General features: G+C 41.2%; 1 protein-coding gene across 1 annotated transcript in view; it reads right to left on the reverse strand.

The window, feature by feature from the left end:
• itga8 (integrin, alpha 8) overlaps nt 1-16,744 on the reverse strand; it is a 67,239-nt gene that overhangs the window by 33,467 nt on the left and 17,028 nt on the right. Inside the window, exons 10-13 of the mRNA XM_012862692.3 lie at nt 12,547-12,603; nt 12,380-12,432; nt 12,086-12,291; nt 3,838-4,035 (exon numbers count right to left, since the gene is read on the reverse strand). Of these exons, the coding sequence (XP_012718146.2) occupies nt 3,838-4,035; nt 12,086-12,291; nt 12,380-12,432; nt 12,547-12,603 (514 nt within the window). The remainder of the gene's footprint in view (nt 1-3,837; nt 4,036-12,085; nt 12,292-12,379; nt 12,433-12,546; nt 12,604-16,744) is intronic.

Raw genomic sequence — 16,744 nt, forward strand, 5'->3', positions numbered from 1 at the left:
GCTCAGTCGTCAACAAGTCATATCACAACTGAGAGTCAACGTGTGAGAATTAGCTTAGCATGTGTCGCAAAACTCCAAGAACAAATGTTTACTGAGAAGTGTAGCTGTATGTGTTGAATCAGATCCTTATTTAGACATGAAGAAAACATTTTGAGGACAGCTCTGCCGATGTTTTTAAACTAGTTAACCCCGTGCAAACCTGATCTACAGAAACTTTGGTACGCAGCCACAGAAATAATATAAACCAAGTGATCCTGATGACCCATAATTTTATTTTACTGCATGTACTTGGCATTGATTTGAATCAGACTGGGACTTCTGCGTTGCCAAAAATAAATCTTAAATTACTCAGATCAGTATCAGGGCAAAGAAAATCCTGATCAGGACATCTCTAGTTACAGTAGCATTAAACATCCCCCAGTGGGAGCTTAAGGACCTTAAGATTTGTCTGAGATTCTCTTCTCGGAGCAGTTTAAGAAAAGGCAGAGTAACAAAGCAGAGGAGAAAGGAGGGAGGAACAACAGAAAAAAAAAAAAACGGGAAACTCTGCCTTGAAACCACAATCTGTGAAAGTCATCAGAGGTAAGGCAGAACCTTTCAGCAGCAAGGCTGAGGAAGACCCCCTCATAGTCCACATTCCTCAGTCCATCCCACTGCTGTATTCCTGAAACCACGCAGCTCAACTCCCACCACCAACATGTCAGCTTGACCGATGTGTTTGCTGCCTAATCTAACGCCGACGTTTGCTCGTGTAACGGCCGCATGACGGGAGACTGATTCTGGGGTTAAGTGTGTGTGAGAGAGCGTAAGTGAGCACATGGATGATTGAAAAGAAAAATCAACCTGAATCCCATGCTTGCATGTAGTATAAATACCACTTCCTTGCGTACAGGAAAACTTTGCCAAACACTCTTGTTTTTCTTTTAGGGTTTCTCAGAACCCAACCACATGAGACACTTCTATAGATCTGATAGGTGTAGGAACGAGTCTGGATAACTAGACTGCTTTGGCCGCTGGTGTCTTTACAAGGAGGAGTGAAAAAAACCACATCTACAGAGTTTAGACAGACTTAAACTGTTAAACTGTCACTGGATGTCTGCAGCAACTGCCTGTTTGGCTGCAGGGAGGCTGGCCTTCATGAGGAAAGGCCAAGGGTCAGTAGCACTTAGTGGTTAGAGAAGAGAACTTAATGAGTCGTTTATTCTTGGATGCAAGTACGGGATTTAGGAATTTTTTAATATTTTGTGCACAGATTTTAATCCCAAGAGCAGAATACAATCCGTACAGGGGGGGATTATGTTATATGGCCGGTTTATTTAAGGATTTTTTTGTCTGGAAACTACACTATCAATACTAATTAAAGGACCATATGGTATAATACTGTGTTGTTGCAATGAATAAAATAAAAGCTAAAAGTGTCTTCCCTGGGCTGTATATCAATTTTTTAACAAAACAAGTTAATTACCCCTAAATTTACTAAATACCTTTCAATGCAACCGATTGTTTTTGGAGGACACCTGATTAGTAAATACCTGTGTGTATTTCAATATAACCCGCTGTTCTGCGAAGGCTTTAGAGGTTTTTGTCAGAGAACAATAGTGAACAAACAACATCCTGAGGACCGAGGAACACAGACCGCAGGTCTGTGAATCAGGAGTGGAAATGTTTAAAGCGGTGTTGGATTATCAAACAAAATCATGGAGCACTGTTCAATCCATCCCTCGAAAACAAAAGTAAAGCACATTTGAAAACCTACAGCATTAATCAAAGAAGCAACCAAGAGGCTCTGGAGAAGCTGCAGACATTCATCGCTCAGGTGGGAGAAGCTGTTGATAAGGCAACTAATAGACGTGTGATCTATAAATCTGGTCTTATAGAAGAGAAACTAGAAAAAAAAGCCATTATTTGAAGGATACCAACATAAAGCTCTATTTGTCCCCATTACAAGACATGTTTTTCAGAACCTGGGACTGACAGAACTGTTCAGACGCCGTCCATCCAGTCTGACTGAGCTTGAGCTGTTTTGCTAAAGAGAACAGAGAAAGGCTGCTTGTAGAACGTTGCCAGAAGGGCATACTTTTCACATTTCTGTTTCTAAAGAATGTGGGATACTGCGCACACCTTTTCTTTACTTTAACAGTTATGCATTACTTTGAGTTGCTCCATTACATGAAATCAAAATGAAATACAATGAGGTTTGTCAGTATGTCCTGGAAAAAGAAAAACGTAAAAAAAGAGTATGGGGTGTGAATACTTTTGCAACTACCTCAACTGCAAGCTAGATATCCCCCCCACCCAACCCACCCACGCACCATCGTCATCCAAATCACCGTTGATTGGCATGGCTCAGCGCCTGTTCCCCTTTCAGCAAACTGTAAAGAGAAACACTGCTTGTTTTTGACCTTTAACCTTTTACCCAAAAACCCAGGATGCATGACCCCCTCCAGCACTCAGCTCACCAGACTCACTGCACCATAAAACGTTTTATACCTGCTGATCTCTGTTTATAATTATGCTCCATATAGTGTACCTTTCAATACACAGTCCACTTTTTTTCTGCAACCTTTTCTTCCAGATCGCTTTTTTTTTTTTTTTGCAAGTTCAAAGGCGAATGAATGATGTAATGTGGAGATTCAGAGTCCATCAAAGCTAAACGTGGAGCTTAGTCATCAACTTCCCTCTCCTTCTGCAGTAAACTAATGACATTTAATGTTGGTGTGAGCATATGGTGGCTCCTGCAGGCCTCCCAGACGCCTGTGCTGGCCCCTTGTGATGCTGATCAAACATCCCCCAGCTCCTTTGAACGTGAGACTTTACTCGCCTGCAGACGACACGAGCTTCAGTGCATGTGTCGCATTTCCGTTTACCAGCTCTAATGACAGACGGCGCATGCAGCGCATGACTCTGTGTGGCAGTGTTGGCCCCAAAAGCTCCACCACCCGCGAGTTGGTGTCCTGCTTCCTTCTCCCGATGGGCCTCCCCCAGCGTAAGTCTTAACCTGTAATCATACCGTGTGTGTTTATCATGTAGTGTTTTTATTTCTGATTTGCAGCGCGCCCGTGCGGGTCTGACCGCGACCCGGCGCCTGGCGCATGCTCAGCGCTCGTGTTCGCCTGTCCGTGCTCGCGAGTGTGTATTTTCTCCCCCAATATCCTGTTTGCGGAGTCAAGAAATCTGTTTTTGTAGGTCAATGAGAGTGAAGCAGAGGAAGAAGAGCGGGGGGCAAAGAAAAGGAAAAGGGGGAAAGAACAAAAACAAAAAACTAAACAAATTCTTCATTTCAGCCTAAATTGGGGACGCACACAGCCAAAGTAATGCTGAGAGAAAAATGGCTCTAAATTAGGTGGAAAATAACGTAGTAAAAGCAGATTTTTACAGACCTGCTTTGTTTCAATCCACCTTTTATTGTGAGCCTACATAAATAGCTGCAGAAATACCCAACTTCTCGGTTTGCTTTGTAAATCGAGTGTAATCGTTTTGCATATTTGACGAGGCGATGATGTGGGTGGCGTATCAAGCGGGGATTTGCCGCCTGCTGCTTTTTCTGCACACGGTTTGAGGGGTATACACAGAGGCATGTCTGGCAAACATGCGGATGATGTATTATTATAAGTCTTATTTCCTCCTCTTCTTGAGTACTGTTAATCCCTGGAGAATGGATTCCCCAGGGCAAACATCCCCGTACCCCCCCTTCTGATGACTTTAGCAGATAGAAGGCAGGAGAACACGGACACGGTAGAGAAGGGGTGTGTGACATGTGGACGTCAGGAAGATTAAACGGTGAAAGAATGTGAGTTTAGGAGAAAAGGAAGAGGGACCGAATTGTTGAACGTTTACCAGGATACTCGTTGCTGTCCAGGTCTTGGCCTCCTCTCAGAGTGAAGCCATATCCAGGCAAACTGCCGCTGCGCCTCCTGGCCGCTCGCAGCTCCTGGCTCAGTGTCAGGCCTCGTGTGGATACGTCTCTGTTACCGTTGAAGATCAATACTCTGCCGCCGCGGTCCTCGCCTCCGAACGGACAGCCCACTGCCACGTCTGAGGGGTGACACATACACACACACACACGTATGTTTTAGACATCAACGAGGTTAAGAGCTCCTTTGAGACAAGCGGCCATGAAAAAAACATTCAGGTTGGAGGAAAAGGAAAGAGGAAAGAAGGGAAAAACAGCTTGACCTTTCAAACTTTGGGTCGGCTACTCAGTTACTTCACCAAATGTTTATTTGTTTGACGTGTTTCTGAATTCTTCTGTTGCTCCGACCATTTATAATCTGACCAGAAGCAGATTGACTTTATGAGAGTAACTGTTAGGTGGAAATAGAAATAGAGGGTTTTTAAAAGTCCTTACAAATAAAACCCTGAAAATGTGTGATGTTTTCAGCCCCCTTTGTTCTGGTGCCTTTGATAAAATTCAGGGCAACAACTCTGTGCGATTCAATCTGTTTCAATTCAGCTGTTCTGTGAACATCTTAGACGTTTGTTGGAGAACATTAGAGAACACAAAGCCACAATAACTATTTGTACTCTCTGTGACCAATCGATTTTTATTTTTTATTTATTAATTTTTTTACGCTGAGTCTGGTTCTGCTGGAAGTTTTCCACCCTGTTAAAAGGGAGTTTTCCTCTCCACTGTCGTTTCATGCATGCTCAGTGTGAGGGATTGCTGCAAAGCCATCAACAATGCAGACGACTGTCCACTGTGGCTCTACGCTCTTTCAGGAGGAGTGAATGCTGCTTGTCGAGACTTGATACAATCTGCTGGGTTTCCTTAGAGAGGAAACTTTTGGACCAATCTGTCTGTATGATTTGATTGAATTTGACTTTGTAAAGTGCCTTGAGATGACATGTGTTGTGAATTTGCGCTACATAAATAAAACTGAATTGAATTAAACTCTAGACAAGATGCAGAGATCCACAGCTCAGGTAGCAGAATCTGTTGGTTTTACTATTATTCAGGCAATCCACAAATCTTTAGAGAAAAGCCTAGAAACGAAGCCTTGAACAAAAAGCTATAAGAAGTCCTGTTTGCAGTTTGCCACAAACTTTATGGCCTTTATGCATGACAGAAAACTAATGCTGCAATTCAGCCCAAAGATACCAACAGCACAGTGCAACATGGCGGTGTAGGTATAACATGCATGAGGTTAGAGGTTAGAGGGTAATCCTAGCTGAGGTGCCGCTCCAGGCTTGTGTGTGAGCTTCACCTTCCAGCAGGACACCAACACTAAAGATTAAGAGTCCCAGTTAAAGTTGAAACAGGAGCTAGGGAGTTCGTCCTATAACTGGTGGGTTGCCGATTCGACTCGCCGCTTTGACTGTCTCAGCCGTTGTGTCCCTGGGCAAGAAGACACTTCACAAGACACTTTGGCTCTCATCTTTATATGTTTTTCTTTTCATGAAGTAATTCTAAAAAGGCATCTCTGAATCAAAGCTTTATCCCAGATGTCTCATGGGCACATCTTTTAACAACCAGCTGTAGATAAATATGAAAAACAGCTGAAAAATAACTCACTGGGTAGGGAGTTCGTCCTGCAATTGGCGGGTTGCTGGTATGACCTCCACACTGACTGTCTTCGTTGTGTCCTTGGGCAAGACACTTCACCTGCATTGCCTGCTGGCGGTGGTCAGAGGGTCCGGTGGTGCCGTTGTATGGCAGCCCCAGGGCAGCAGTAGCTACTGACATAGCTCGTCAGCATGTGAATGGGTGAATGACTAACTGTAGTGTGAAGCGCTTTGGAGGTCGTCACAGTAGTTAAAAAAGCTATACAAGTACAAGCCAACTATAAACAATATAGTTGGATCTTATATCTCTTTATTATAAATCTTCATATATTGCCCCGCTCCATATAGAAGTACATGCCATTCACCATTGGAGCCCTAAATCCAGTTGAGTATCTGTTGCAAGACTTAAAATTAATATCCAGAGATGCCCTCTATCCAACCACACTGAGCTTGGACCATTCTGAAAAGAAGAATGAGCACAAATGTTAACCTAGACTAGATGTGTAACATTAGTAAACTTTTTGCCGGTATACTACAGCAATTGACTTGGGGGACTTATGTATTGAGACTTATGTAAAATATATGTCCCAATTTTCAGGTTTTGTTGCTTCCCCTTAACAACTTACACACTATCACACCAAATCCAGACAAGAAGTATTAAAGCTGTTGTAACATAAGAAAATGTGAAAAACTTAGGGGTGTGAATCCCCTTTCAAGGCGTTGTTGTTAACAAAAACTAGCCAGTTTATGAAAACCCTCTGTCATCGCCATAACAGTTGCTTTCAGTACTAACATTAAGTCAATGGTAATTCTGAGATATTCGGACACCGAGACATTTTTTATATCGGAACTATTTAAATGATAATAGTTATAAATCGATATGGCCTTTAAAGCGCAGCCCCTCAACCTTAAATGCAATCATGAAAATGAATGCAATGAATTTTAATGGGTTCTTCAGAAGTTTCCCATGAATTTAGGTTAAGAAAAAAAATCTTTTTCAGGTCCAATACTTAAATCCTCATGTGTTTTGAGTCTATGTTAGCAATTAGAGTCCGAAGCCACAGACGTCACTAACAAAATCCATTTGTCTTTTTCTGAAGCTGTAACATTTGCCTTAATTGCAAATGTCTTCAGCTGTTGCAAGTTTCTGGGTCTTTTATCCCTATTATTTTTTCATCAGAATATATATTTATTTATGCATCTTCACCTTCAAAGCAGCCTCCAGTTAAATGTTCTGTCTTTGCCGTAATCTGAGTTAATTCTGTTTCTTCTGAAGTCATTAAAAAGCACTAGTGACCCTGTGCCACTGAAGGCCATGCATGCTATGTGGCATAATGCCTACACATGTTCTACAGATGATGTTGCTTCAGTATATGTTCTGATTCCAAGCCTTCTGCATGCCTTCCCGCCTCTCTGGCACAGACTGATCTTATTTTCCTGTCCAGAGAATGCTGCTGATCAAATGGTTTGGCTTTTTATCTGACAAATGCTGGAATTTAAATTCTTGAAACATGAAAATTGTTGGCACCTCCGAAGCAAACTTTCTTCTCTCTGGTCAAGTCTTCTGTTTATAATATGTTAGACTTTAGAAGACCGTCCTTTTATTGGCTGCAGTTTGTCAGAGGATAATTCCCAACCTCTAAGCTCAAGAGCAGGTTTAAATTGCCTCAAACCATTTTGTATGTTTGGGGTTTTTGGTTGTTTCATACCTAACACGCTTCCATCTCTACTGGCTAGGTGGATGTTTTGTACCCGCGTTGACCACGGATAATTTTCAAACGCTTTCCTATAATGTACTAATAGTCTCCTGTAAGGAAACATAATTACAGTGCTGCTGAAAAGTACTTGCCCATTATTCTCAGTGGGAAAACTGCTGTCACGCTTTTAAATGAATAGATATTAGACTTCTATATCTTTTTAGACACATTTTGTCTCACTCCTTTTTGTAGCATTGCTTTAATTCACCCAAGGTAGGAGAGTTTCTCTAGCACAATTGACGTGTTTAAGATCATATCACAGCATCTGAGTCAGATTCGAGTCCAGACTTTGACAAGGCCACTCCAAAACCTTAAGGGAACATATCACCCATTTAGGTTTTTCCCTTTTCATGTTCAAATCATTCGGTTGTGGTCTAGATAAAGCTGAACTGCAATGCTTTTGGGCTAAATTCCTTAAAAGGTGTAATAAAAAGCTTTCAGAATTTTTTTACATGAGATTTCATAATTTGTTATAATCTCTTCTCTCTGCAATTGATCAAAAATACCAAACTAACTGGAAAAGCAAATTGGTAAACTTCATGTACTCATCCATGGCTAAGTGCGTAAGAAAATTTCTAGTTTACAAGTTTAAAATACAAGTGTGAGTAGAAAATGGGTGTAAGAATTAGTTGAAAGGAGAAATGAGCTTAAGTTGTATATTTACCTTGCACTGAGACCTAATTTTATCATATCCAGACCTTTTACTTTGCAAAACAATGAGGAGATAATGCAAGAATATCTAACAGGTCACCCCAAAAGCGTGTTTTCATTCAAATGTAAGTTTCAGCTCATTGTCAATAAGAGCTAAATGTTGAAGAAAGATAACAAATTATTTAGCTTACATGGACCTAAATTAACTCAACATAAAGATGAGAGTCTGCTTCTTAACTGTTAGTCTAAATTCAGGTGACGTTAAATGCTTTTTGGGTGAAACATCTTAAATAAGGAAAACTGCAAACTGTCCAACTGGTGACTGAACACATAGGACAAAGGAGCACCTGTTTCAAGTCCAAACTGCTTTTTGTAGGTATAAAAATGCATTTTAGTATATATCTTTTAACCTGTTAGTGTCCATTGCCTTGCACCAGCCTATATTTAAATACCCATCAGTACTGTAACTGTCCGAAATTCCTCTAGACATCCTGTTTGTCTCCAGACCCCCTCACTCCTAGCCTAAACAACTGGTTCCACATGAAGCAGATTGCGGGGTAGAGAGAGAGGATAAATGCAACCATGTGTGTATGCAAGTGTATAAATGAACCTATGTGTGTCCATGTGTGGCTGAGAGTCTGTGTGTCTACGTGAGCCTATGTGTACATAATTGAATAGCTGTGTAAAAATAATAAGCTCCTTTTAAAAAAAAAGTCTTCAAATAATTTGAAAGTCACTCATTGGTATTGCTCAACTACGTCCCACACAATGCAGACATCCAGCAGATCGCCCACTGCGATCACTGAAACCGAAACGTTGGGAGAGTCTTACTCACAGACTGAAACGAGCTGATACACTGTACCCAATGGTGACAGGAAAAACCGTTGTTGTTGGGTGAAAATTATAAACAAGCGAAGCCACATGGCAGATTAAATTAGCTAAATTGTAAGGGTTTACCAGCTGACACTTGGGGGACCGGATCGTAAATAAGACAGAGAGCGGGTATGGTTCTGTTTTAAGGAAGAATGTTGGGGTCGCTGTGGGAGAAGGAAGAAGATCGACGTCATCTTCCAAAGAAAATCCGGCTGCCTGTGATCATGTTCAAGTGCCTGTCAGAGGGCAGGTATGTATGCTTTTGCATACATGCCCCTTTAAATTTTTCACATTTTATCTCACTGTGACCATAAACTGCAATGTATTTTATTGGTAGTGAGGTTAAAAAGTATTCACAGTTTTCTAAATGTTTTACAAAATAAAAATCTGTAAATGTAATGTGAATTTCCATCCAGCCTCCCCTAATTCAGTATTTCATAAACTCATGTTTTACAGCAATTAAAGTTTCTTGGGCAGTCTGTAGGGCACATCTAACAGTCTCTGCTAACAGCTTAAGGTCAGTTAGCTTGGATGACGTTAGTGGACATCAGTTTTCTTGTAGTCTTATCACAGATGCTCTGGTGGATTTAAGTCTGGACTTTAAGCCATTCTAACATATGAATATGCTTTGATTTAAACCTTCCCGCTGAAGCTGTAGCTGCACGTTTAGTTCCTACATGTCCAACTGGAAGGTGAACGTCTGCCTCAGTCTCATGTATTTTGCCTCAATAATGCCTCAAGATTGAATTTATAGTTGTACTGACCACTGAAAGAGCTAAACACGTAGTACTACTACTACTACTAATAATAATAATAATATATTTTATTTTAAAGAGCCTTTCAGAACACGCAATGATACTGTACAGAAAGCAACATAAGTGATAGAGGACACATGGGAACTAAAGGACTTAAGTTAAATTAGCTGAATACAGCCAGTAATGTAAGAATTAAACTAGTCAAAGGGGTGTGAGTGATGCCAACTGAGGATAATCTGTGGAGAAGGATGGAGTGAGAAATAGTACTGAAGCCCGCACTTGGATCCAGAAGAACGATAATAGAAAGTAGAATGGAGAAAGCTGCCATCAGAAGATCATTTGTGATTTTTACGAGGGTGATTTTGGTACTGTGGTGGGAACGGAAATCAGATTGGAGTTGTTCATAAAGGTTATTATGAGTTAAATGAGAAAGTTGAGAAAAATTTGTTTTCCGAATACTTTGTGACCATGGCTGTTGGGACTGGATCAAGCATACAGGTGGAAGATTTAGTATTATAGATTTAAGAAATGTTGGATTTTTTGGAAATTGAAAACTTGAAAATGTCTGAGAGAAAGGCAAAATTTCAAAAGGGAGGAGAGGTAACACATTAGGAGACATTGGTGAATCATGTTTATTTTCCCATGGAAAAACTGCATCATAGAACTACAGGAATCTGTAGAGAATAAGGGGGTGGGAATGCATTGTTGAGTAATATTCACCTAATCACCCTCACAAACGTCCACACATTCATACAGAAAATATGCAGATCAGTAAGCACCTTAGATTATGCCCAGAGGCACATCTAAATGTGACAGAAGAAAGCTAGAACAACTAACAGCTTTTCTTCCAGGATTGCCCTGTACTTAGCTCCAACCATCACCTGTGACCTGCTTCCCTGTCCCGGCTCTAGAAAAGCATCAACACAACATGATGCTGCCACCACCATGTTTCAAAGTAGGGATGCTGCTGTCTGGGTAATGAAAAGCATTACTTTTCCCCCACACAAGGCACTTTGCAGGCAGTTTAGAAAGTTAAATTTTGTCATTATCTGACCAGAGCCCATTCTTGCACATTTGCTTTAACTTCTACATGACTTATTATGACTTTCTTTCAACAATGTCTGTCATCTTCTTGCCACAGTTCCATCAACCCCAGATTTGTGGACTTGTTCATGACAACAAGTCGAGCTGCTGTTAGATTCTTCAACCTGAGCTGCAGATCAATACAGTTCTCTTTCTCTTTTCAGAAGATTCATCGAAAAGTCTCTTTGAACATCTCAAAGCTTGGGATATTGTTTTGTAACCCCAACCTGCTTTAAACTATTCCACATATTTACTCCTGACCTGTTTAATGTGTTCCTGGATCTTCATGATGCCGTTTGTTCCCTAATGTTCTCTAACAAACCTCTTAAGGCCAGTTTACACACAAATGGATTCTGGTTACTAATTATGGAACAACTGAAGGTGTATCTGGATTTTAGTTAGGGGTATCTGATTAAAAGGGGGCTAATAACATTCGCATGCAGCATTTTTCATGTATTTATCAAATAAGTGCAGTTTTTCTACACGTTTGTAGAAAAATGTGTAGAAATCTGTGTTGTTCTATCACATAAAACACAGATAAACCCTGTCCAGGTCAAAACATTACAAAATGTGAAAATAAATACTTTTTTAAGGCACTGTACAGGAAGACAGAAATCTAACACTGGCAAAAAGTGAGATCACTAATCTGTCAGGATAGCCTCCATAATCCTGAACACCAAAATCCTGCACGTATCTGAACTGTTTCCCAGAAATCCTCATAGTGTCACACCCTGACAGACAGCAGGTGTGATTTATGTTTATAGCCAGGAAAAATGTCAGTATTGATCCCTTGATTATTGATCTGCTGGTTAATGGGATTCAAAGGGACGGTGTGCACTTTAACACATGCTGCCCATGAGTAAATTAAAAATAAATCAGTAGGATTGATGTCATACAAGGACCAGATGTGAGTCCCTTCATTCATCTTTAATGGTGCTGTGTCCACGGGTCTTAGCTTAGTGAGGCATTTGGGCTCCAGGCTTTGTGCGTGTCACTCATTGTCTAATTAACGTGAGAATAAAACAAACATATCCAGGAGGAATGAACTCTGGGCTGCAGCACAAAAAAAAAAAAAAAAAAAAAAAAAATCCTGGATGGGTCTATCTCAAGCCACATCTGGCGAGGTAAAAATAGCCACAACACACACACATGCAAAACATGTGCCCTCAATGCGATCGTCACACAATGAACCAAGGTTCACACACGCAAAACCTTTCATCGCCGCAGTTCCTGATTGGCTGAAGGGCTTTAAGGAGCCTGACAGGATTTCCTCAGTCAGAGAGCTAACAGGCCGACAGACACAAGATCACAGAAAAAAAAACCTGGTGCTCGTTACCGACATAGTCGCGAAACGTAAACCTCACATAGAGACATGCAGCAGCACACGAAAGCATTTCTCTGATTATTATTACTTATTTATTTCTTTTGTTTCTTTCGTCATCATTAAGCAAATAGTTCACATACCATTATATCCATCCTGGTTGACGTCTCCCAGCGGTGCTATAGCGGTCCCAAAACGTCCGAAAGTGTAGGTACCACTGAGCACGATGGGTTCCGAAAACTTGAGCGGAGCCAGCTGCAGATACAGATACACCCTTCCCACCTCTCTGGGTTTGCTCTCCACCTCCCTCTCCATGTAGAGGGGTGCTCCTACCAGGATATCATCCGTGCTAGGTGGATTCACAGCACATGTTTTAGTGAGCAGTGGCATAAAAAGGTGCAGGAATTAGCTGTGTTTCAGACGGGCTCTCTACTCACTCGTCTCCGTTCAAGTCGGTGACAGCCACTGAGTAACCAAAATAAGACGCCATCTGAGGGACAGACAGAGCAGCAACAGTTTAGTGTTTACCCGAAAGCAGACGCTGATTCCATTTTAGAACAAGAATACCAGGTTCTTGATTATGGCGATGCAATAATGATCCTACCTGTTCCCCTGTGAAGTTCTGGATGAAGGTGAGATTAGAGGAGTTGATCATCGCCACCTTAAACAAACACACAATGCAAGACGAATGTATCATTCTCGACCAGGATTAGAGATTGCTGCAAAGATAACAGCCAGATGCTACCAAGTGTCTGCTGTGAGAAAGAGGAGGAATTGCTGCAGAGTCAGCGATTGTAATTTCTTTACAAGTTGGCATTATAATGTGAAGTTGACTGCCTTGTATTGTAACTAGGATCATACAAATTGTGCATATGATTGAATTTGAAGCAGAGTGGATTGTTTTGGGTTTATAAGAGAGGCTCATGATATCACAAACATTTATATCATATGGAGACTTACCATTTAGATAGATTTTCTTGAGTCTTTTTTTCTGTACCATAACAAAATGGCTTGACCAACCTTTGTTAGCTTTAGCATTAAAGTAATTAAAAAACATACATTAAGTGGGGGAAATAAGGGCAGCTGGCGAGTCCATCCAACTGGGCTAATATATTATGCAAATTGGGATAAAATAACATACGATATATAGCATCCAAGCAGTATTTTGTGATATTGTCAACACTGGTAAGGATTATAATTCCATCTGTTTTGCGGATCTAATTGATCTGTTGTGTATTTCTATATGTGAATTGGAACGGCTCGTCGATTAAAGTGCCTTGAAGTGATGTTTCTAATAAATCGATGTGGTATAAATAAATTGACTCGTAAAACTTCAGGCTTTGCTACTGTTGCACATCAGGATAAAAACACACAAACCAAAAAAAAAAGTAATAGAAAAGCTTATTTTAAATAAAAACTTTCATCACCCTGCTGACCCTCTCTCTCTTTGTGCAGCCCCCCCCCCCCCCCATCTCTGTCCTTCCCCCATCCTAACCCCTGTTGCAGAGGAAAGACAGAAAGGGGAGGCTAAGAATTCCTTCATAAGAACTAAAATAACAACCACATGGAGACAGCCAGAGGCTACACACACACACACACACACACACACACACACACACACACACACACACACACACACACACACACACACACTAACACAAACACACACGCAGGAGGATGCATGTTAACTAAATCACTGATCTCTCGCAGACGAACTACAGAAGCGTAGACTCACGGGAATTTATGGACAGATGATCGTGTGTAAAACACAAATCTGGATCAATGGATAGAAAATCAACTTTCCTTTGGTCTCAATTGTTGGATTGGTCACAGAGAAAACCTGATCAGGCCCGACGGCCGTTTAAAAGCCACGCCTCTAACATGGCTTACCTGCACACTCACAGAGAAATGTCTGTACAGGACAGATCATTCTGGCATTCTGTTTGTGGCGAGTGATGGTGAGTCCTGTGGTTACTCTGCAGGTCAAAGGTTGTGCGTGTGTGTGTGTGTGTGTGTGTGTGTGTGTGCGCGTGTGCAGAAAAGGGTTAGTAGTGTTAGGTGGGGTCACTGCCCTCCAAATAAAGCGGAAGCTGCGTGTCATTAAGAAGGACGGACACAGTCAGCCCCGAGGACAAGTTCCCATAAGAAACCGCATAATGTGAAGATGCACAAACAGAGCAGTGGTAGCTTTCTAAATGCACATATTAACACTCAGGACTATATTTATTTGGACTAACATCACTATGGAGGATTATATTTGATTTAAACACAAGTAAGAGACCATTTAAAGACATTTAATGATTTTAACAAGACGTGTCCAAACTCTCAGTAATTTGTGCCAATCTCTTTATTTGCCCAAATAAATGTCAAATCAAAATGTCACCAATAAAAACATGCTTCTTTGACAAAAATGTTCTGTGATGGTTATGTTATTGCCATGGTGAAGCCTGCTAGCATGACCATTGTCCAGCAGTCATTAACACCCTCCAGAAGAAGGGTAAGCCACAAAAGGTCATTGCTAAAGAAGCTAGTTTTTGGCAGGATCCTGTCTCTAAGCTCCTTAAAGGAAAGTTGAGTGGAAGGAAAAGATGTTGTTGTTGTTTTTTTAAATGTGCACAAGCAAAATAAGCTTACTGCAGCCTTGAGAGCATTATCAAGGAAAGCCCACATAAGACTTCAGAGGAGACTCCCAAAGCATGGACCGCTGCTGGTGTCAGACCTCCAAGAACCACCACACAGAGATCCAGATCATGCCTCATTAATGCTGCTAGGCCAATCCTGGACCAGAAAGGTCAGAAGCGTCTTGACTGATCAAAGGAGAAAATGACTAGACTGTTACTCTGTGGTTTAAAGTTTTTTTTTTAGATAAAAGTAAAATTTAGCATTTTGCTGAGATATCAAGGTCCCAGATTCTGAAGGAAGGGTGGAAAAGTGCAGAATCCAAGCTGCTTGAGGTCCAGCATGACGATTTGGGAGCCATAAATCAGAATCAGAAATACTTTAATAATCCCTTGAGGGAAATTACAGTCCTCTGCTGGTGTTGATCCACTGTGTTTATTTAAGTCCAAGGTCAACATAGCAGGACTTGGCATCTGAACCACACTGCAAACGCACCAAAAGCACAGTGATGGCTTGGTACTCGCCGTCATCCACTTATCTGGGACCGGCTCATATGGACCGCAGACTCAGGAGGGACTCCCAGACTTCCTTCTCCCCAGACACCTCCTTCAGCTCCTCTGGGGGAAGCCGAGACGTTCCCAGGCCAGATGAGAGAAATAGTCTGCAGTGTTTCCCGGGTCGCACCGTGGGTCTCCTCATGGTGGGACATGCCTGGAACACCTCCTGGGGGGAGGCGTCCAGCAGTATTCAGAACAAATGCCCGAGCCACCTCAGCTGACTCCTCCAGATGTGGAGGAGGAGCTGCTCTACTCCGAGCCCCCCCCCCCCCGAATGGTCGCCTCACCCCATCTCTAAGGCTGAGCCCGGCCACCTTGCGGAAAAAGCTAATTCCTCATTTATTCGGTCAAGATCCAAATTTCATGACAATAGGTGAGGGTAGGAAGGTAGGCTGATCGGTAAAATTGAGAACTTAGCCTTTTAGCTCTCTTAACCACAACAGGTGCAGCGTATGCATTACTGCGGCGACCGCTCTGATCTGTCCGACAATCTCCACCTCCATTCTCCACTCACCCACCAACAAGACCCCAAGATACTTAAAGTCCTCCACTTGAGGCAGGACCGTCCCCCCCAACCTGGAGAGGGCAAGCCACCCCTATCCTGTATTTGCTGGTAAACTGGCCCAGACTTAAACCTCAAAGGCAATCTATGGAGTATTATCCCAAAAAAGATGAGAGACACCAGCGCTAGCAGTACAGACAAAATGAAAGCTGCTATTAAAACAACCTTAGCTTCCATAACACCTGAGCAGGGACACAGGCTGATCTCACTCATGCCACCCTCCACTGATGCAGCGATTCATGCAAAAGGAGCCTTGGCCAGGAGTGCAAGGACAGACCTTTTTTTTTTTAACAGGCTGACAATTTTGTATTAAAAAAAGTATGTTTTATGTAATACTGGAATTTTCTGAGAAGCAGGATTGCAGGTTTTCATTAGTTGTAAGCAATAACCATCAAAATTAATAAAAAAGGAAAAATTTAAATGAATCTCTATGTGTTAAATTAATCTATATAATATGTAAGTTTGATTTTTTTTAAAGTAAATGTAAATTCACTTTTTTATTTTATCTAGATGCATCTGCAATATTGATAAGCAGACCATGCATGCCTAACACTTGAAATGTAATATCAGACTAAATACTCCATTAGCCACCCCTTGTCTTTGCAAACATTGATATTACTTAAATATAATTTGTTGTGCCTCCAAAACAGGAATATTACATCTGGGGAATGAAAGGACATGCATTACATCGTATGCTGACTTTAACAAATACTAGTCAGAGTAAAAAGCATAAAAGGAAAGTGCACAAAACTAGTACTTAGGGCAGTTGTTCCAACAGGTTAAGGATGTATGACAATAGGCCAAAAACGGTGAGAACTTGTTTAAACAAATTAATGGTAAAACTTTAAACTATACATTAAAACGAATAGAAAATCTTCTAAAGCATGTAGAGAAAACTGAAAATAGCTGAAAAGCTTTTGCCCTCTCTTTATGTATATATTTTTAAAACATATTTGGTGAAATTTCTTTTTGACTTGATGGTATATGAATAATTTTGAACTAGATCCTATGAACTATTTGTGTACAAGTGAGTACCTGGGAATAGAAAGAATATTTATTTGGGT

Source organism: Fundulus heteroclitus, chromosome 3 (assembly GCF_011125445.2).
Source record: "Fundulus heteroclitus isolate FHET01 chromosome 3, MU-UCD_Fhet_4.1, whole genome shotgun sequence".
NCBI lineage: Eukaryota > Metazoa > Chordata > Actinopteri > Cyprinodontiformes > Fundulidae > Fundulus > Fundulus heteroclitus.